The 24712-nt window shown below is 34.4% G+C and overlaps 1 protein-coding gene across 1 annotated transcript in view; it reads right to left on the reverse strand.

Annotated features, from left to right (window-relative positions):
• LOC149803939 (plexin-A1-like) overlaps window positions 1–24712 on the reverse strand; it is a 444256-nt gene that overhangs the window by 303169 nt on the left and 116375 nt on the right. Inside the window, exon 3 of the mRNA XM_089953750.1 lies at window positions 21123–21305. Within this exon, the coding sequence (XP_089809876.1) occupies window positions 21123–21305 (183 nt within the window). The remainder of the gene's footprint in view (window positions 1–21122; window positions 21306–24712) is intronic.

Genomic DNA, 24712 nt, shown 5'->3' on the forward strand with positions numbered 1-24712 from the left:
GGTTTCACGGGCAAAAGACATAAAATGAAAAACGAGTGGGGAGAAATAGTTAAAGATACCAGAGCATCTGTCAAAGACCTCGCTAAATTAGGAAAGAAATTAAAATTTCAAATAAGAGTAAGAACAATAACCAGAGAGATTTTATACGAATCAAAGTATAAGTCGAAAGGAGCTTCGATTGAAATTATTGATCATAATGCGCATGCGTGGACTAATTTAGTAACATTATTTCCATGAAATCGAGTTGTTAAATTTTACCAAGGAGATATATATGATTTTATTAACGAAATAAGTAAGAATAATACTATATCCATGTGGGTGTTTCAAAGTTCAGATAATGGAAATTATGATCAATTTGTACGACCTAATGGAGATATTTATCGCACAGAATCTCTCCAAGAAGAAGACAAAAATCTTGCGTTAAAATATACCCATGATCCTGACGATGTCAGGGTCGAACAATCACTGAGTAATTGTTTTACCGTTCCATTAGTTGCTGCTCATTTTACTAAAGAAAAACAAATTGTGGAAGCCAACACGATTGGATTTTCTTGAAAAAATACAACACAGTTGTGTCGAATACGGACATAGTGGATTATGGAATACTAAATATGATTATAGGGATGTTATTTCAGTTGATATGGTTGCATGTTATCCCGGAAGTTTTTTTGGTATGGGAGAGTGTTCTAAGTATTTTGAGCGAGTTCGACACCCTCCACACGAGATGACTGGGGTATTGATAAATGACCATGACCAAATTTTGATTTGACAAAATTTGCTTGTATTTGCTTGTATCATGTCATTTATGTTTGCTGAAAATCTTCATCCGATTTGTTATGTCTGGTTTGGCAAACATTTTTTAGAAAAAATGTGGGCACCAACAGTTTTATTATGGTATAAACTCGATGTAAAAATATTGATAGTGTTGATTGTAAGTGAAGCAATTATATCATCTCGTCCACAGAAAGAAGTTTGGTTACCACAACAAAAGAGATATTCTGATGATGAAAATCCTGATACAACTGATTTTAAAAATAAAATCACAAAAGATTTTAGCAGAAATATAATCGGTAAATTTACCCAGGGAGGACTTATGATCATAAGCAACATTGTACAAGATTGATTATAGATGATGCTGAACACGATTTTATAACTGCTGATACAACGAATAGAAATACGTTTATAAATCAAGAAACAGTCTTCTTGCCAAATGGACCTAAATTAGGTACAATTGTGATTTATATTGATGGTGAGTCACCGCAGTTTACTCATTTAAGATCTTCAATGCTTGCGTATGTTTCAATAACTCTATTATCAATGATAAATAAAGTGTCTGAGTTTGCTGTCAGAGTTGCTATGGATTCATTTTATATCAACAAGAATACAGGATTGCTAGGACAACTACATATTGGCACTTATGCATTATGGGGTGAATGAAGAATAAAACAAGAAAATATACTTAATTATTCTGAATCTGCCGACGTTTAAATTAAGGATATTTATTACCCAAAAAGTCAAATATCAAGATTATCATCTGCACCATCTGTATTTGATCCTGTAGCTAGACATAAAACAGTTTAGCTCAAAGGGCCTGGGGTTCTGGTAAAACAATTCGTGTGATTGAATTGTTTCGGAATTTTTACATAGTTGTATTAACACCTACAAACAGACTCGCAAGAGAAATGAGAGAAAGAAATATTAAATCATGCACTTATCATAAATTCTTTCGATGGAAGGGAGATAAATTGACTCCTGAACGAATGGGCGAGAAATACCCGTATATTCCAAGAATTATTGTTTGGGATGAAATATGCACTGTTTCATTAGAAATGTTAAAAATATTTCTTGATTGGTTATTGACAAAAGATACTGCTGTAATAATGTGTGGCTATCATGATCAACCACCACCTTTTGTTGGATTGTCTCCACATGAATGGCTGAGGAATTTTGTAGATTTTTATGAAGAAATAATTAATTATCATAGAGTACTTGATCCAGATTTAAGAGAGTTTAAGAAATTAATCAGATTACAACAGAATAAAATTCAATGTGAAATAATACATGAAATAATTTCAGAAACACCTATTAAAAGTTTCTGGAATATGTGGAGATCAAATGATTTGATAGTTGCAAGTAGAAAGATAGTTCATGATACACTTCAACAACAATTATTTATGTTACATAAAGATTGTTTTAAAAATCTACCCGTACCATTGTGATATCGACCAGCAGATACGCAATAACAGAATATCGACGCTGATATACCAGGATCATCAGAAAAACAAAATCTTGTATTAAATGATATTGTTTTAGTTCCTGTCAGTGTTGCTGAGAGTGCGTTAACTCCTGATGGAGACAGGGACAAAACTCCAAGGACACTAGGATACGCAATGATGATTCATTCATCACAAGGATTAACCATCTCTGATACAAATGTTTGGATTATCGATGATCGTATCAAATGGTCAAATTTAGTTTATCTCACAGTGTCTCAAGTTAGAAGAATATCTCAGCTGCAGAGAGTTGTCATAGACTTCACAGAAAATAATACTCAAATTATGGAAACCATTGCTGGCAATGGTGATGATATAGTGAGAAAAAAATTACAAACAGAGTGACAAAAAAAAAATAAATGTGACTTTGATCTTGACGCTGAATTTATCATGACATTGTAACAACAACAGAATAATCATTGTGCGAGCTGTAACACAGCAATGTTGTGGCAATATTCAAATAATAATCCAAGACAATTTACCATAGACAGAATTAATAGTCATTTTGGTCATACACGCGAAAATCTGATGCTGACCTGTCTGGAATGTAATCGACATCAAGGTGCTAGTTTACAAAAGTGAATGCGGTGGTAATTATGTATCTTCACAAATTACTTGCAATTGTTCACGTACAGATCCACGTTGAGAAGCAGTTGAATCTAATCTGTAGATTGCAGGTCTACCCGTGGATCTTACCATGCTGGAAATTTTATGTGTCGTAATACTCCAAATTGGATCAGTCGCTGTTTGTTTTACAACCTTCAAGTTCAACAGGTTCATATAAATATCTTAGTAACATTACCTAATACTGGTTTTTTGAAAAGTCATGTCGTTGTATTGTATTTGTTCTTTTGTAATGGCATTGATGGGTTTCATAGAAATCGCACGAGTAATCTCATTATTTAACGCAGCTACCACACTTGGTAATATTGCAACCCATTCACAAGATCTCTTGTCTTTCTGAATTATTTCCTTTGCATAATGATATCCAAATAACCGTGCAGCCAGTGTTCAATTAAATCGTTCAACAAATGCCTGATCACGATGAACTGTGGTGTGTCCTCGTCTGATTTCAACGTTATGTTTTTTCATCAGCGATGATACTGCACCAAGAAATTCCTTGCCAGGATCAACCTGTAATAGTTGTGGCCATTGCAAGGGTCCTCATTGATAAATTCGTTCAAAAACAGATGAAACTTCAGTTGCTGTTTGGGTTGATAACGCCTCTGCCTCTTTATACCTACTTGCAACATCAAAGACAGTCAATGCATATTTGTATGTTAATTGACATCTGCCAATTTTGATAGTATTGTGTGGTAAAAATAAAATATCTGCTTGATGAACTTTATTAGGAGTGCTGACATCAAAATGTGAATGCTTAATTTGTTTAGGTGGTGTAGATAAATTTGCCATATTGCCTGTCATGCTAACCATTTTTCAGCAACAGAATGTGTAACATTTGCTGCATCAGCGAGTTTATGAATCGCTGCTCTACCTTTCCAGTATCTTCTTGGGCTATAATATTCGATTCCATTATTTCAATAATCGGTTGATTAATTACTGGCTCCGAATAATAATTTACTTTTCATCGCAGATCTCATTAACCAATTAGCTAATGATTCTCTGAAAGATTTATCTTTTTATAGAATTTAATGCATGAATCAACTTCACATCTGCAATATGTCATTCCTGCAGATCTGGATTTTTTATACGCAACATCATGAATATGACACGCTTTATCAATAGTGTTTATTGGATATTCACCAGGTTTTGGTTGATCTTGTTTATCAAGTCAAGTTCCATGACCGCAATACTATATCCTGGAAGATGTTTTTCTCCTTGGTATTTAGCTCATGGAGTTCCTGGTAAATTTTACCACTGAAGTAGCGATATCACTACCTGTCTTCATACAAGATCAAATAAATTTATATTTATTTGTACCACATTTTACACATTTGCCTGTAAGTGCATGCTTATTATTTTTTGTTATTATTGTTGTTAATCCACTTGTGGGGGTGGATGCTCTACATCAAAAACAATATAGACCCATATTATTTATTATATTTCTTTTCAAAAGCACAATCTGCTCCACACTGATTTATAACAATACATTTACATGATCCTCGGCCACGATATCAAATAGGACTTGATAAAATATTTGGTTGAGAAACAGATCTAACTGTAGCAGCAGAGAAGGTGCGACCTCAATGGGACGTCCGGCAGCTAAGCGAACGCACCTACAAATTTAAAAAAAAACACTAACTACAGAGATAAAGTAACAAAATAAACTAACCCAATTAGAAAAACTCTCGGTAAGTTAGAGGCTTCAGTTTGGCATTATTAACCTTATATTTTCATTTTCGTATGAAGCTTTATTTTTTAAACATGACATTAAGGCAAAAGGTCTGTTCACCCTCTCTGCTGCTCCAGTATTGATTGTCTTTACTGTCGCTTATCTTAAATGATCACCAAGAAAAATAAACCATCAAATATATTACAACTGTCACAATAACTGTAATAAAGAAATTCATGTGATTGTAGTAGGCATTTTAGTATTCCTCAAACTTTTAACAATTGTCTTGGAAAATTAGTGGTCTGATACCTATGCAGAAAGGTTAACGACGGCAACATATTGTCAATAATTATAATAAAGTGTTCTACCTGGGTTAAATGTCAGATGTCAATAATTATAATAAAGTGTTCTGCCTGGGTTAAATGTCAGATGTCAATAATTATAATAAAGTGTTCTGCCTGGGTTAAATGTCAGATGTCAATAATTATAATAAAGTGTTCTGCCTGGGTTAAATGTCAGATGTCAATAATTATAATAAAGTGTTCTGCCTGGGTTAAATGTCAGATGTCAATAATATAATAAAGTGTTCTGCCTGGGTTAAATGTCATATGTCAATAATTATAATAAAGTGTTCTACCTAGGTTCATTGTCAGATGTCAATAATTATAATAAAGTTTTCTACCTATGTTCAATGTCAAACCCCTTTCTTTCCTCCAATAAAATGATGTGCACATTTTTTCAAGGACAGAAATACAGTTTTGTTCAACTGGGGAAAGAGAGAAACCTGGAATATTCATATTTCTCTTCAATCTGTTCTACAGTTGCATCGGATGCGGGAGGTCGTGGGTTCGATCCCCAGCCGAGTCATACCAAAGACTTACAAAAATGGTACTAACAGCTTCCTTGCTTGGCGCTCAGCATTAAGAGGTTAGTGTTAGGACTGGTCGGCCCGGTGTCAGGATAATGTGACTGGGTGGGACATCATGCTACATGTCTGCAGCATGATGCCCCAGTGCTAGACATCACTATAAACTGCCACATTGCAGACATCGTAGCGATATGACTGAAAAATTGTTAAAGCTACGTTAAAAATCCAAATCACATCACATCACATCTACAGTTGCAGGAAAATATTGACCAAGCTTGTTCTAAACTGCACATACTAACCCCACCCCATCCCCTCTCATTTCTCCTATGCCCAGTCCTAGTAACTCTTCCATGTATTTACAGTATAGTATTCTCTTTCACCTATCAAGTCATTAAGCTAAACATCTGGACAATACATTGACTAGTCATCAACATAAATATCTTTATAATTTATTGACTTGTCATTAACTTAAACATTCAAACAATTCATTCACAAGTCATTTAATCTAAAAATCTGGCAATTTATTGACTAGTCATCAACCTAAATATCTATATAATGCACTGACTTGTCACTAATTCAAACATTCAAACAATTTATTGAAAGTCATTTAATCTAAAAATCTGGGCAATTAATTGACTAGTCACTAACCTAAATATCTAAATAAGTCATCGACTAGTCATTAACATAAATATCTGGATAATTCATTAACTAATTACTAACTTAATATCTAGAAAATTCAATGATAAGTCATTAACTTAAATATTTGGACAAATCGCTGACTAATGGTTACCATTTTTTCCCTGAATAATTGTATCTGCAGAATAAATATCTCTTTGATATATCTGTTGTCAGGTTTGTGTAGTGATATATCTGTTGTCAGGTTTGTGTAGTGATATATCTGTTGCCAGGTTTGTGTAGTGATATATCTGTTGTCAGGTTTGTGATTTGATATATCTGTTGTCAAGCTTATGTATTGACACACTTGGTTGGAAGCGGTAAATTTAGGCTACACTGCATTACATTCATACATGCCAATAAAAACCACTTTCATTATAATGCAATGTTTTCTTGTATAAGCAAAGAATTCTGTTTACATTTCAGGTCTTTGTTTTTCTTTTCGCTTATAAAACTGTCAGTCTTTCGTTATGTACATGTAGTTCCACTGGTGATAAGAGTAAACAGGATCCAAGTATGATCAGCAACCAGCCCTAAATGATATATACACTTTGATGCCTGTAAATTCTGGGCAAGCTTATCAACTGTGGCAGTTGTTTTTGATTTTGTTATAGGGTTTAATGCCATTTTCAGCACAAGATAGGTTATATATGGCGGCCAGTATTAATGGTGTAGTCAGAATCTGGGTAAACCCCAGGAACAGCCACCGACCCACGAGAAGCTACCGGCAAGCTTTCTCACATACCCACACTGGCAGAGCCTGAGACTAGAATCCACGCAGACAGAGATGAGATGGAGTGATCCATAACAGTGAGTGCTTTTGACCACTCAGGACCCCAACTGTTGCATCATAATACTGCTTAATTTGCAAGAATGGAAATAAAATATTAAAGAAGGCTACTGATTGAAGATCAAGAAGTCTAAATCATCAATGGATACTTACTTATAACTTATATCCAAGTTTATAAATACATACACAAGCTGATGAATGGAGCAAATTTAAATATTAAAATTGTTTTCCTAAAGTAAAGACTCTGTTTGACAACAGAATTTATTGCTAAATTGATGTAAATCCATTCATATTATCTTCGATCTGAAAATCAAGATAATTCATGTTTTCCTACAAAGATGCTTAAACTGGTCTTGGCACTACAACTCCAAATATGGCAAGGACTGAGCCAAGTTACTTCGAATGGTTCAGGATTTTAGTTACAATTTTGGAGATTATTATGAAGAATAACTAATTATCATTGAGCACTTGATCCAGAACTAAGAGATTTTAAGAAATTAGATTACAACTGAATAAAATTACAACTCCAAATATGGCAAGGACTTCGAATGGTTCAGGATTTTAGTTACAAAATACAATATTTTGTAATGTTACTGATTACATCCAAAAAGACATCATGGAAAAACCTATAGCTGAACAAAATATAGACAAAAAGAGCATCTAATATGCATGTTGGAGGTGCTGACCATTTTATCACAGATGTCAATCCATTTTTAGCTTACTGAAAAATGGAAAGCAAAGATAACTTGTGTAAATGTTTAAACACTATAAAGAACACAAGTTAATCTGCTTTAGTGAGAATGTGAGTGCAAGTAATCAAAGTGGTTTCATTGTCCGATGGTCATCTATTCAATCAATGTTCATGGCCCGATGGTCATCTGTTCAATCAAGTATTGCATCTGGGTCAAATATTTCTTAGTTTACATTTCAACCTGACAGCAGCTGGCATAGCTCAGATGGTGGAGCATCAGATTGGGAATCCAAGGGTTGCTAGTTTGGTAACTGCCAGGTGAGCTGCCTAGATAGGTCCTTTGGAAAGGCAGTTTCCTCCCATGTCCTCGGTTTGATATAGTCACATTAGGTTCTGAAAGTGCTGTTGCTGTTACAAACCAAGCAAACAACTGACCAACAATCCATTTTGAATTTTTTTAATTTTCATCAGCTTTAAACTTACATGGTATCCTGAAATTGAGTGCACTATAGAAAATTACAAAAAAATTATGCAATTAAGGTGTCCAGAAAACAGGAGTGTCTGGATATTTGGAATAATGATGGTAGGCTTGTAATTAGTAGGAAATCATCAGGATCCTAAGCAATTTGCTTCTGAATTTAGTAAATCTAATAGCCATGGCCAACTAAAAGATGTTTAATAGTCATGGTTTGTTCTATATCTAATAGTCATGGTTTATTCTATGATGTCTTATATACATGGTTTATTCTATGAAGTTCAATAGTCATAGATTATTTTATGATGTCTAATAATCATGACTTATTCTTTGATGTATAATATTCATGGTTCATTCTACGTGTAATAGTCATGATTTATTCAATGTGTAACAGTCATGGTTTACTCTATGTGTAATAGTCATGGTTTATTCTGTGATGTCTAATAGCTATGGTTTATTCGTTGATGTATAATAGTCATGGTTTATTCAATGTGTAATAGTCATGGTTTATTCTAAGATGTTTAATAGTCATGGTTTATTCTATGTGTAGCAGTCATGGTTTATTCTAAGATGTGTAATAGTCATGGTTTATTCAATGTGTAATAGTCATGGTTTATTCTAAGATGTTTAATAGTCATGGTTTATTCTATGTGTAGCAGTCATGGTTTATTCTAAGATGTGTAATAGTCATGGTTTATTATTCCATGTCTAACAGTCATGGTTTACTCTATGTGTAATAGTCATGGTTTATTCTACTGGTGTGTGTGTGTGTGTGTGTGATTTAGATTTTTAAAGTAGCTTTAACAATTTTTCAGTCATATCGCTATGATGTCTGCAGTGTGACAGTTTATAATGATGTCTAGCATTGGGGCATCATACCGCAGACATGTAGCATTATGTCCCACCCAGTCACATTATCCTGACACAAGGCCGACCAGTCCTAACAATAACCTCTTAATGCTAAGCACCAAGCAAGGAAGCTGTTAGTACCATTTTTATAAGTCTTTGGTATGCTTGGCCGGGGTTTGAACCTGCGACCTCCCGCATCCGAGGCGGATGCTCTAACCACTAGGCCACCAGAGCGGTCTATTCTACTGGTAAGTCATGGTTTATTCTATGATGTCCAATAGTCATGATTTATTATATGATGTCTAAATGCTATGGTTTATTATTTGATGTCTAATAGTCATGGTTTATTCTATGTGTAACAGTCATGGTTTATTTATGATGTCTAATAATCCTGGTTTATTCTATGTGTAACAGTCATGGTTTATTTATGATGTCTAATAATCCTGGTTTATTCTATGTGTAATAGTCATGGTTTATTTATGATGTCTAATAATCCTGGTTTATTCTATGTGTAATAGTCATGGTTTATTTATGATGTCTAATAATCCTGGTTTATTCTATGTGTAACAGTCATGGTTTATTTATGATGTCTAATAATCCTGGTTTATTCTATGTGTAATAGTCATGGTTTATTTATGATGTCTAATAATCATGGTTTATTCTATGTGTAATAGTCATGGTTTATTTATGATGTCTAATAATCCTGGTTTATTCTATGTGTAACAGTCATGGTTTATTTATGATGTCTAATAATCCTGGTTTATTCTATGTGTAATAGTCATGGTTTATTTATGATGTCTAATAATCATGGTTTATTCTACGTGTAATAGTCATGGTTTATTTATGATGTCTAATAATATAATCCTGGTTTATTCTATGTGTAATAGTCATGGTTTATTTATGATGTCTAATAATCCTGGTTTATTCTATGTGTAACAGTCATGGTTTATTTATGATGTCTAATAATCCTGGTTTATTCTATGTGTAATAGTCATGGTTTATTTATGATGTCTAATAATCATGGTTTATTCTATGATGTCCAATAGTCATGGTTTATTCTATGTGTAATAGTCATGGTTTATTTATGATGTCTAATAATCCTGGTTTATTCTATGTGTAACAGTCATGGTTTATTTATGATGTCTAATAATCCTGGTTTATTCTATGTGTAATAGTCATGGTTTATTTATGATGTCTAATAATCATGGTTTATTCTATGATGTCCAATAGTCATGGTTTATTCTATGTGTAACAGTCATGGTTTATTTATGATGTCTAATAATCCTGGTTTATTCTATGTGTAATAGTCATGGTTTATTTATAATGTCTAATAATCATGGTTTATTCTATGATGTCCAATAGTCATGGTTTATTCTATGTGTAACAGTCATGGTTTATTTATGATGTCTAATAATCCTGGTTTATTCTATGTGTAATAGTCATGGTTTATTTATAATGTCTAATAATCATGGTTTATTTATGATGTCTAATAGTCATGGCTTATTATATGATGTCCAATAGTCTGGCTGAGGCTGGTTTATTCTATGTGTAATAGTCATGGTTTATTTATGATGTCTAATAGTCATGGTTTATTTATGATGTCTAATAGTCATGGCTTATTATATGATGTCCAACAGTCATGGCTTATTATATGATGTCCAATAGTCCTGGTTAATTATATGTGTAATAGTCATGGTTTATTCTATGATGTCTAATAGTCATGGTTTATTCTATGACGTCTAATAATCATGGTTTATTCTATGTGCAATATTCATGGTTTATTTATGATGTCTAATATTCGTGGTTTATTCTATGATGTCAAATAGCCATGGTTTATTCTATGATGTCTAATAGTCATGGTTTATTCTATGTGTAACAGTCATGGTTTATTTATGATGTCTAATAATCATGGCTCATTCTATGATGTCTAATAATCATGGTTTATTCTATGTGTAATAGTCATGGTTTATTTATGATGTCTAATAGTCATGCTTTAGTCTATATACAACCATCATGGTTTATTTATGATATCTAATAATCATGGTTTATTCTATGATGTCTAATAATCATGGTTTATTCTATGTGTAATAGTCATGGATTATTATATTATGTCCAATAGTCATGGTTTATTTATGATGTCTAATAATCATGGTTTATTATATGTGTAACAGTCATGGTTTATTTATGATGTCTAATAGTCATGGTTTATTCTATGTGTAATAGTCATGGTTTATTGTTTGATGTCTAATAGTCATAGTTTATTTATGATGTCTAATAGTCATGGCTTATTATATGATGTCCAATAGTCCTGGTTTATTCTATGTGTAATAGTCATGGTTTATTTATGATGTCTAATAATCCTGGTTCATTATATGTGTAATAGTCATGGTTTATTTATGATGTCTAATAATCATGGTTTATTCTATGATGTAAATAGTCATGGTTTAGTCTATATGTAACAGTGATGGTTTATTCTATGTGTAATAGTCATGGTTTATTCTATGTGTAACAGTCATGGTTTATTCTATGTGTAATAGTCATGGATTATTCTATGATGTCTAACAGTCATGGTTTATTCCATTGTGTAATAGTCATGGTTTCTTCTATGATGTGTAATAGCCATGGTTTATTCTATAATGTGTGATCATAACATTTCATATTAATTTCGCACAAACTGCACTGATAAATCAACTGAATGTGTGAAAATCAGGCATTCATAATATTTTCAAGCTTCACTTTTATTTCTTCATTAAATTCCTCTTATATTTAGAACATTACTTCCTTTTATTACCCCAATCCCCCCTCCCCCAAACAGTGTATTATTCTGTACAATGTAATAAACTCAAGTGCTACACAATGAAAGTAATGATCCAATAATGCCATAGTTTTGAATAGGGCTGTCACTCATCTCTATCACTGGAAATTGCCAGTTTGCAAAATCCATTGAATTATATACTGTATATAAATCATTATGAAGACTGCTTCCACATTTCTGAGTACCTTGTTAAGTGCTACTAAATCTATCAGAAATGGACACACTTGTAATTAATAGATACTGCTTGGAAAGATTCCCTGCTGGCTGAATCAGTGGAATGGTCAACAGGGAAGCTTGTGATGGTGAAATATTAGTATCCCTACAGGAAAAAATATGACTGCACTATGAAATGATGAATACTTTTACATAGCATAGACAATACATACTTGGGCAAGTCATAGCTGTGGTGGTTCCCATAATGACAGAAAGCTCAACATACAAATACAATAAATATTAAAAGGTCTTACTACCTTGTTTTGTAACTCATTGTACTATTTAAAATTTGATGGGGTATGACATGAACACAATTACAAAATGAGCTACAAGACAATTCTTAAGATGTCAGTCATGTGATCCAGACTATGGTAGTATCAGGGTGTGTTTTATCATAAGGTTCCATTTAGGGAACTTGAAGTGGATGGCATTGTTTATATTGATCAGACCAGCCCTTACACAACATGGGCTGTGTTTAAAGTATGAAGCATAAAAATGACATCTTTGGACTAAATGCTTAAAAAAATTTTTTTATTAATTGGAACACATTAAAAAATATCTGCAGTTGAATTTTCTATGTAATATATCTGATAATCTAACATCTGATAATTTAAGATAGGGTATCTTGGATAAGAGCACACACACACACACATACACACACTCAAACACACACACACACATACAGAACAGCTAGTGATAATTTTAATATCAGATTAAATTGATGGTAGATTTCTTACACTAGGAGCATAATATGCATTGGCAAATAAAGAAATCAATCATCGTGAAAATGTTATGTGACCATGGAATGATTAGACACAAATCTGAGCACAAACCAATATCTCCAGGCATTTTCGAGGCCAAAAGTTTGTAACTTTTCAAAATTTATCTTCATATTATACTGCCCAAGAACACAGTGCATTGATGTTGTATTTCCAGAGTCTTGTTCAAGTAACATTTTAATAATACTAATATTACCCACTTATACTGACATAGTTCATGTTGACAAATCACCTATACCACGTTTGACTCAGTTTTCAATATAACCTTGTTGAGGCTCTTTGACCCAATTTTCAATATGACCTTGTTGAGGCTCCTTGACTCAATTTTCAATATGACCTTGTTTAGGCTCCTTGACTCAGTTTTCAATCTCACCTAGTAGAGGCTCTTTGGCCAAATTTTCAATCTCACCTTGTTGAGACTCTTTTGCCTAATTTTCAATCCTTTTCCCATTTCTGGAATATACACTACATAAAAAATGTAATCCATCATATTTGTGACTTCTCCAGTATACAGAATTTTGCGAGTGCAGCAATCTAAACCAATATTAAAAAGGTTCTAAATAAATTAAACTTTGAAAATTTTCTTTAAAATGTTGATTAAATCTGTCTCGTAATCATGCACACAATAAGCAATACTGATGTGCATGTAGGTTGAATTATCATAATATGTTACCATTTTCAAGGTGAAGGTAACATTTATGCCTACAAATCAAAATATAAAAAACCTGACTGCCATGCTCACTCTGCCATGATGTAGATTATTGCAGATGCTTATCAAACATAAATTTACAAGATTCAATGATAACAGCATCATAGGCTTCCAGTAACCTTGATAAATCTACCCAAAGGTTTTGAACCTTGACATAATAACCAAGGGCTGATTACCACCTAGCAGTTTTAATCTATTTTTGGCAACCATTAATTGAAACTTGTCACAGTGCATTGGAAGCCTTCAACAAAACTATCAGTTTGAAGCTAAGATTTGAATTCAGGCTGACAATTTTCACATTTCTGACAGCCCTGTCTGACAATTATGATACAAAACATACTTTCCATGATGTGTTATCACACTAATGAGATATTGCTAAATCAACAGAGTATTCTTCCTTCTTGAAAACTCACAACTTTCAATGTAAATTTACATATTAAGGATGAAATTTCAGTATTAAGTATTTGTACATCTTACTGACTATGTAACATTTTTACTATCACTCCTGGGGCCCCCAAGTGGCTGAGTGGTCTAAAGTGCTCAATATTATGGATCACTGCATCTCTCCTCTGTCTGTGTGGAATCAAGTCTTGGGTTCAGCCAATGTAGGTATCTGAGAAAGCCTGCCAGTAGCTTCTTGTGGGTCAGGGGTTCGAATTCTTTCCGGGGTTTTCCCAGGTTCTTCCTCCACTATTTATACTGGCCGCCATGTATAGCCTATCTTGTGCTGAAAAATGGCGTTAAACCCTACAACAACATTCACTCCTTACTTTTTCTGTCTTCTAGATTTGATCAATTTTGAAAGCATATAATGTATGGTCTCAATAATGAAATATCTTGTACCTGCCATTTCTATCTCATTTATGAAATGCCTTGTACATGCCATTTCTATCTCATTTATGAAATATCTTGTACATTCCGTTTCTTTGTCTTATTTATGAAATATCTTGTACCGGCCATTTCTTTGTCTTACTAATGAAATGTCTTGTACCTGGCAATTCTATCTCATTTATGAAATATCTTGTACCTGCCATTTCTTTGTCTCACTAATGAAATGTCTTGTACCTGGCATTTCTATCTCATTTATCAAATGCCTTGTACATGCCATTTCTATCTCATTTATGAAATGTCTTGTACCTGCCATTTCTATCTCATTTATGAAATGCCTTGTACATGCCATTTCTTTGTCTCACTGATGAAATATCATGAACATTTAATTTCTGTCTCACTTATGAAATGTTTTGTACATTCCATTTCTGTCTCACTGATGAAATGTCTTGTACCTGCTATTTCTGTATCTCATTGATGAAATGTGTTGTACAGCTGCCATTTCTTTGTCTTATTTATGAAATATCTTGTACCTGCCATTTCTTTGTCTTACTTATGAAATATCTTGTACCTGCCATTTCTTTGTCTCATTTATGAAATGTCTTGTACATGCCATTTCTTTGTCTCATTTATGAAATGTCTTGCACCTGCCATTTCGTTATGGATCACTAAAGTCCTTTAAACCAGTCTTTTTCAATGCTATATTTAGCAAGCAAAAGTCTGTTTGCTCCGACTATACAATTAGACTGTAACAATAAAGTGAATTAAATTATCAGTATGGACACGGATAATGTACATTCTCATAACAGGAAATGTTTTAACATTGATAGGAGGGATGGGAGGCAGTAATGATAATGGGAGAATCTTCCTTCTGGTGGAGAGTATGACATGTACGGGTTCTGTAAAGGCAAAAAGGGATGGTGGGATTAGAAAAGCATCATTTTGGTGGGTGAAAAACAAATTCATCCTACTTTGGGATTTTTTCAGGTGCCAGATTTCTAAGTATCTTAATCCTTGCTCCATTGTACAATTACTACATGTCTTAGTCATTGAAAACATGTAAGTAACTACTTTAGCGGGAGGGAAAGACTGTGCAGTAGTTTGCCAGTGATTACCTAATTTTCAAGACTGAGATGCAGGTGCATAGCAACAACAGCTGCAGTTCTCTGTAAAATAAACACTGACAGCTTACTGGAAAGTACTAGTTTTTGTTCTTCTCCTCAAAGTATTGCAGTTTTCTGCATCTCTTGAGACTGGTGGGTGACTTTGCAATTAACTCTCATACTTTGGAATCGTTATACACAGGTAAACAGTCACGATTCTTCCCTTGTCACTGGGACTGCTCATGCTGTTGAGAATGCTGGAATTTATCAGGAAAAGTGCACAACAATCATGTGTGAGTCCAAGCCAGGATTGCCAAGGCATTTTAATATATTTTTTTAAAGGCTGACAATAATACCAGTCTGGGTAACTAGTTCTTTAAAGGCTGACAATAATACCAGTCTGGGTAACTAGTTCTTTAAAGGCTGACAATAATACCAGTCTGGGTAACTAGTTCTTTGCATTAATGGATTAAAGGCTCATGTGACTTCCAATATTTGCATGTTCTAAAAATCAGGTTAATAAACCAATCAATTTAATTCCAAGTGTATTTACTTTCCAACTTCTAGATCTAGCTAATAAGATCAAACAGATTCCCAAGCCAGGATAGCACCTGAATACACATTTTGAATGCCACCAATAACAGATATGTGCAGCTTTCACCACTAATTACCTCCATCCCAATACACAACCTACAGACCCATTGTAATCTAAGGAAGCTTACTGTATTAGCAGTACTCATAACAGTGGTTAGATCCAAAAGGGTTTTCAATCAGTTCCAACAGACAAGTCAAAATGGGTTTCCATCAGTTCAAACTGACCAGTCAAAATGGGTTTCCATCACTTTAAACAGACCAGTCAAAATGGGTTTCCATCAGTTCCAACAGACCAGTCAAAATGGTTTTCCATCAGTTCCAACAGACCAGTCAAAATGGGTTTTCAACAGTTCCAACAGACCAGTCAAAATGGGTTTCCATCAGTTCAAGCAGACCAGTCAAAATAGGTTTCCAACAGTTCAAACAGACCAGTCAAAAAGGGTTTCCATCAGTTCAAACACACCAGTCAAAATAGGTTTCCATCAGTTCAAACAGACCAGTCAAAATGGGTTTCCAACAGTTCCAACAGACCAGTAAAAATAGGTTTCCATCAGTTCAAACAGACCAGTCAAAATGGATTTCCATCAGTTCAAACAGACCAGTCAAAATGGGTTTCCATCAGTTCCAACAGACCAGTCAAAATGGGTTCAAAACCAGAAACAACATAAAACATGATGCTGCTGATGAATCTACTGAATTCCCTGCAAGCTGCATTACAAAATGCACTGAATACAGCTGACACTCGATTCACACCAATTTGATTTACATGTCTTCATTTCAAAACCATTTATAAGGAAACAGCATTCAATTTTGTGCAATGGTGCTCATTTTTACATCATCACTGGTGCCATGTGCTGTGACTCATGTGCAGCTCATGCACATACATTTACAATATTTTCGATTGATGCCAAATTTGATTTATGCCATAACCTCAGAAATGCAACTATGGCATAAAATAACCGTCACCTGTACAGGGCATCCCCAATATAATGTACTTCATTATAAAACTGTGCTGAGTACTGGGAAACAATAATGTAATGCACTTCATCATAATAGTGTGCTGAGTACTGGGAAACACTAATATAATGCACTTCATTATAAAACTGTGCTGAGTACTGGAAACAATAATATAATGCACTTCGTTATAAAAGTGTGCTGAGTGCTAGGAAACAATGATATAATGCACTTCATTATAAAAGTGTGCTGAATACTGGGAAACACTAATATAATGCACTTCATCATAATAGTGTGCTGAAGACTGGGAAACACTATTATAATGCACTTCATCATAATACTGTGCTGAGTATTGGGAAACACTAATATAATGCACTTCATTATAGAAGTGTGCTGAATACTGGGAAACAATGATATAATGCACTTCATTATAAAAGTGTGCTGAATACTGGGAAACACTAATATAACGCACTTCATTATAAAAGTGTGCTGAATACTGGGAAACAATGATATAATGCACTTCATCATAACAGTGTGCTGAGTACTGGGAAACACTGATATAATGCACTTCATCATAATAGTGTGCTGAGTACTGGCGAACACCAATATAATGCACTTCATCATAAAAGTGTGCTGAGTACTGGGAAACACCGATATAATGCACTTCATAATAAAAGTGTGCTGAGTACTGGGAAACACTAATATAATGCACTTCATTATAAAAATGTGCTGAGTACTTTGAAACACTAATACACTTCGTTATAAAAGTGTGCTGAGTACTGGGAAACACTGATATAATGTACTTCATTATAAAAGTGTGCTGAATACTGGGAAACACTAATATAATGCACTTCATTATAAAAGTGTGCTGAATACAGGGCATTCCCTATATAATGCACTTCATTATAAAACTGTGCTGAGTACTTGGAAACACTAATATAATGCACTTCATTATAAAACTGTGCTGAATACAGGGCATCCCCGATATAATGCACTTCCTCATAAAAGTGTACTGAATACTGGGAAACACTAATATAATGCACTTCATTATAAAACTGTGCTGAGTACTGGGAAACAATGATATACTGCACTTCATCATAAAAGTGTGCTGAGTACTGGGAAACACTAATATAATGCACTTCATTATAAAAGTGTGCTGAGTACTGGGAAACACTAATATAATGCACTTCATTATAAAAGTGTGCTGAGTACTGGGAAACACTAATATAATGCACTTGATTACAAAACTACAACATACAGGGGAAAACCAAAATGTGTGTGTGTGTGTGTGATTTTTTATTGCTAATGTAATTTTTATTAAACATTCAGTCATACTGTTATGATGTTTGCAGTGTGGCAGTTTATAGTGATGTCTAGCACTGGGGCATCATGCCACAGACATGCAGCATCATGTCCCACCAAGCCATATTATCCTGACACCAGAACAACCAGTCCCAACACTAGCCTCTTACTGCTCGGCGCCAAGCAAGGCAGCTGCCAGTTCCATTTTTATAAGACTTTGGGATGACTTGGCCATGGTTCCAACCCATGACCTCCTGCATTCGAGGCAGACACTCTAACCACTTAGGTCACCAGAGTGGTCGAACCCTGACATAACAGACTTCACTAAAAAAACTACACTGAATACAGGGGAACCCTGGTATAATGCATTCACTATAAAAATGAATAAAGGGAAATTCTGATATAATGAACTTCATTATAAAACTGTACTGAATACAGTGGAACCCTGATATAACACACTTCATTATAAAACTGTACTTAATACAGTGGAACCCTGATATAACACACTTCATTATAAAACTGTAATGAATACTGGGGAATTCTGATTTAGGCAGTTCATTACAAGACTTTACTGAATACAGGGAAACACAAATAGAATACACATCATTATAAATGGAGAACTGTGATATAATGTACTTCATTGTAAAATGCACTGCACAGATGCTGCCAGGACTTTGTCTAAAGGGAGTAGCCCCTCCCCCACTCACGAAAATATGGGGCAAACAGGGGGAGGTGAAATGGGGGGGGCAATAGTTCATATTTACCTAACATTTTAACAGCTGTCTTCTTCCTGTTTCACTCTGTCAGAGCTCTGCTGACATCAAAATTCTCAAAAGGATGTCTCTGCTAGTTGTATATTAGTCTGTTGATTGGTTTTAAGCCTAATATCTCCTTATCTGTGTATAAATATTGTTTAAGCCTAATCTCTCCTTATCTGTATAAATAATGTTCTTTGCAGAGAACCTGCTTTCCAAGACTGAGCTCTGCCAAAGTTTCACCTTCACTTTGTGCCAACTATCATGCCAGGTATTTTATCTCTTCCATAACACTGTATTATAGTTTAAAGTCCATTAATGCAAAAATCAGCTTGATCAGACAAAAGTAATTTGAGCCAATCAATATCTGTATCTTTTAATTTCTTTATAGAATGTTATGTAGTTTTATAGCACAAGATCCCTACTGGCTTATTTGTTTGAGAAAAGAAATGAAAATTGCACTATACTCTTAAAATGCCTGTACTTTAATTAGGCTTGATATTCTGACTTTAACTCTGAATACTGCCAAAAAGAGTATTGACTGGCATACCATCTGTTTTTGTCCATCCAGAATGAATGTCAGACTCCTATTCAATATCACTTTCAGGATCAAAATCACTCAAATTTTTCCAGTACCAATAACCTGATATACTTCAATTGATTAACAATCATTCATGTCAAACAGAAGTACCCTACCTGAAAAAAGATGTGACAAGTGCTATGAGACCTCAGGCCGAACAAATTACATCACGACATGCACTGTAATGCCAATAAAAATTTGTATATTGTAAAGAGTACAGTATTAAGCTCACATCTGGAAAAAAGGCTGCAGGATTTGCGCACTCACATGCTCTGGCAGCATCTCCGAGATAGGGGAACTCTAACATATTACACTTCATTATAAAACTGCACTGAATACAAAGGAAACCTGACAAAACAAACTTCAGTATAAAAATTGCATTGAAATACAGAGGAACCACAAGCTAATCTGTGTATGTATTCAGTGTTTCATTCCCTACACAAGTGGCATGAGATATTTTGTGTATGTAACAGTATTTCATTCCCTACACATAGGGCACATTATATTTTGTGTATGTAACAGTATTTCATTCCCTACATATATGGTACATATTTTGTGTAGGTATACATCATTTCATTCCCTACATAAATCACATGAGATACTTTGTATCTACAGTGTTTCATTCCTACACAAGTGGCATGATATATTTTGTGTATGTATACAGTGTTTCATTTCCTACACAAATGTTGCTAGATATTTTGTTTATGTAAACAATATTTTATTCCCTACACATGTGGCACAAGATATTTTGTGCATGCATAGTGTTTCATCAGTTTATGTTAGATTATTCACAAGGAATTCAGTATTCAGACTGAAATGGAATCCAGAATCTTTCAGTCACATTGATCCTGATGTTACACCTTTTGAACATTTATCATTAGCACAATTAAAGCAAATGGCAAAATGTATTAACTGTTGATAATCTAGAATTCATGTCACTGTCCAGAATCCACTGTCTTGTTTCAGTCAAAGTGACCTTGAACTTTGACATTTCTAAACCCCAAAACTGACAGGTTCTTCCTTACTCAAAGCGCAAGCTATCCACAAAGTTCACTAAGTGTAGATGGTGGACAACTTAAGTTACTGTACAGAAACCAAACATGAGACAGACAGACAGACAGGTGGATGGTCAGAGAGACAGAAAACATAACAGTTTCCACGGAAAGGCATGCATGTTAAAATGTGCTGACAAAAAAATAACCTTTTCCGATGGGACTAAAGTGTAGATTGTAACCTAAATAAAGCTGGACTTTAACCTAAATAAAGCTGGACTGTAACCTAAAAAAAGCTGGACTATAACCTAAATAAAGCTGGACTATAACCTAAATAAAGCTGGACTGTAACCTAAATAAAGCTGGACTGTAACCTAAATAAAGCTGGACTATAACCTAAATAAAGCTGGACTGTAACCTAAATAAAGCAGGATTTCCATACAGGATACTAATGAACGAATTCGTAAATTGTAACCTAAATAAAGCTGAACTGTAACCTAAATAAAGCAGGATTTCCATACAGGATACTAATGAATGAATTCGTAATTTGTAACCTAAATAAACGTGTAGTGCAGTTTCCATACCTTGATGATATGTCCCTTGACTGTCCCAACAAATGCAATGGTATCTTGAAATTCGGTAGTGACTGCCACAGCAGATACTGTGGTATTGAAGGTAATGGCTGCCTCTGCTTGTATGGGAGTCTGTCCATCAATGGGGGTGTTGATGTCATAGGTTCCACAATAGTCATCACTAATATTGAATTTCTGAAATAATACTGGTTGTAAGTTACTGCAATCTCAATAGTTGTATCAGACACACTTCTGAAATTTTAAAGTAACTCTTGGAAGCCATAAAAAAGAACCCCAAATAACAGCAAAAGATAGTTCAGGGATCAATCTAGGATTTAGATATATGGGTCCAATATCCCCTTGATATTTTCTCAAAGGGTGAGGTCAAGTTTTGATTGGTCAAATTGTTGTGTGGTGCTTATTTTTTTAAACAAAAAAAAACTATTGCTGCATTTCACACCATGATATTACTCAATGTAAATAAATTAACATTAAACAATGTATTCTTCAATTCTTTATTTGCATTCTTCCCACATTTAATTAGAGGGACTGCCTTCCATTGGATTCACAGCAGAATTGGAAGTGTATGATGGCATGTTTGTGAAAAACAGGTCTAATGTAGATGTGAAAAAACATTATCCAACTTTCGCTTAATTTGGACTCCGATTGTTTTACTTTAGTGCCAGCTAATATGATGTCATTTCTCACTGCTGATGTGTTCTGTTTACTTAGGCAAACTGTGCAAAACAGCAATCTGAACTGTTTTACAAAGCAAATGTATAGTAACATCAAATGAGAATCACTTCATGTATATCTAAAGTGTGGTAATTCTGAAATTGCCTTACTTTACTGCACTGTCGTATCTGGCACAATACAGAGGAATTCAGCAATTTTGACTTTGACTGCATTCTCACCTTTTCTTTGGTTACAATGTTGGATTGTGTGAAGAAAGGAGATCATCTTAGAACAATAGCCATTGAATAAAATACCACTAGGATTGATCCAAATATGGGCAAATTTCTGCAGGAAAGTCACCAGAGTGTTCACAAAACACCTTGTGAAGGTGGATGTTTGAATATGGTTAGACTGGTTATCATTTATTACTATCCTGAGTATAAACTTGGTAACATGAAGCAGTGCAATCAATAGGAGTTAAATGATGTACCTCTGCCATGTATCGATACAATTCATGATACACAGCCTACGATACGATACATTATCGATGGACATGTCATCTTAATGGTCTTTTCATCTGTAAAAGGTATGTCAGTGTTAAGTTGCCTATTTCCAATATGACGATAATGACAGACATAGACTTAGCATCATTCGTATGCCATTCTCATCCATGACAAGACAAAAACACTTTCAAACAGACCACCTAATAGTTTTCAGTGATTTTAAATACATACTTCCGTCATTTCAGTCAGTGACCTGTTTTATCTGATGCACAACTCCTCTTGGTCACCATACCATTAATTTTGCACTGCATGAATGCTTTAAAACATTTTCTTATCAATTTTATGTCTATGCTAAAACTGGGAAGACATTATCTTTATCAAAACAAAAGAAATAATGTAATTTCCTCATGCAAGGAAAATCACATCTAGAACAAGTCCAGGTGTGGGGGTTGGGATGATTACCTCAAAAATCTATCACACTGTACTTTCTACCGATGCATAACAACTGCAATGGTCACATGCACTTATTTTAGTTAATGAAGAATGAAAGTTATTCACAACAACCACTCCCCTTTCATACCCCTCCATTTTTACACACTTATACAAGGCGATAATCTCATACGTTTTAAATCTGCTCCTCACTATTTCTAATTGTATTTATTTTGTCAGCATGTTCAGTCATTGAATAAATATCTCAACATAAACAAGTCATTCCAACTTTTCTCCCATTGTATGATATAATTACTTCACAAATTGGGGCCCTGAGTGGCCCGAGTAGTCTAAAGTGCTCTCCGTTACGGATCACTGCCATCTCACCTCTGTCTGCGTGGGTTCAAGTCTCAGATTCGGCAGATGTGGGTATGTGAGAAAGCCTGCCAGGAGCTTCTCATGGGTCTGTGGTTCTTTCCTGGGGTTTTCCCAGGTTCTTCCTCCACCATTAATACTGGCTGCCATGTATAGCCTATTGCGTGCTGAAAAATGGCATTAAACCCCACAACAACAACAACTACTAATGCACAGCACAGATTGCTTCTTTAATTTATCTTGAAACAACTTAGAAAAATCATTTATTAAGCACTTCCATGATTTTCTCTGTTGATTTGCCAATACCTCTATTGTGTCATGCTGGGAAGAAGCTACATTAAGATCTGAAATTTGGTTACTGTTTACCTTTCCATGGAACAAACAATAACCACCAAACAGACTTCAATGTAATATATTTCACTCTGTGACACACCACATGTGTAGTCATCAAATAAGAATAAGACCCAATTAGACAAGATACGAATCGACAAGGAACTTGAAAGTGGTTATTAAATGATGAGTCAAGTACTTCATTACACACTGGGATGACACATCAGCAATATCTCCTTTATGCTGAACATGCAGTTGGGACAATGTAGCTAGCATGAAATCAGTGAAGTGGGGGGTACATTACAAACCACATCAACTTGTTTTAATTTCTAGAAGGCGAGTGAGTTTTGCAACAGGGTTTTCATTTTTACTTAGGAAAGAAATGAGTACCTGTGTCTGTCACATCTGTCTCAGTTTAAAGAGTAAAATGGTAAACGTCATGACTGCTGAATATTAATGTAACTCTTATATGGTAAGTATGGTTTAGTATTGATTCTCCACCTCTTGTACCGATATGTATATTGGCATAGCAAAAGTATAAATGCATTGATATATCAATGAACTGTTTTTCCCCTAGTAACCACCTTCCTCCCCACAGGTCTCTGTCAGTGTAATAATAATCATCTTCATAATGCAAATTATGGTAAAGAGCTAAATCCAGTTCTCTGTCAGTGTAATAATAATCATCTTCATAATGCAAATTAGGGTAAAGAGCTAAATTCAGGGCTCTGTCAGTGTAATAATAATCATCTTCATAATGCAAATTAGGGTAAAGAGCTAAATTCAGGGCTCTGTCAGTGTAATAATAATCATCTTCATAATGCAAATTAAGGTAAAGAGCTAAATTCAGGTCTCTGTCAGTGTAATAATAATCATCTTCATAATGCAAATTAGGATAAAGTGCTAAATTCAGGTCCCTGTCAGTGTAATAATAATCATCTTCATAATGCAAATTAGGGTAAAGAGCTAAATCCAGTCCTCTGTCAGTGTAATAATAATCATCTTCATAATGCAAATTATGGCAAAGAGCTAAATCCAGTTCTCTGTCAGTGTAATAATAATCATATTCATAATGCAAATTACGGCAAAGAGCTAAATTCAGGGCTCTGTCAGTGTAATAATAATCATCTTCATAATGCAAATTAGGGTAAAGAGCTAAATTCAGGGCTCTATCAGTGTAATAATAATCATCTTCATAATGCAAATTACGGCAAAGAGCTAAATCCAGTTCTCTGTCAGTGTAATAATAATCATCTTTATAATGCAAATTAGGGTAAAGAGCTAAATTCA

Source organism: Sinohyriopsis cumingii, chromosome 3, assembly GCF_028554795.1.
Source record: "Sinohyriopsis cumingii isolate HCF-2022 chromosome 3, ASM2855479v2, whole genome shotgun sequence".
NCBI lineage: Eukaryota > Metazoa > Mollusca > Bivalvia > Unionida > Unionidae > Sinohyriopsis > Sinohyriopsis cumingii.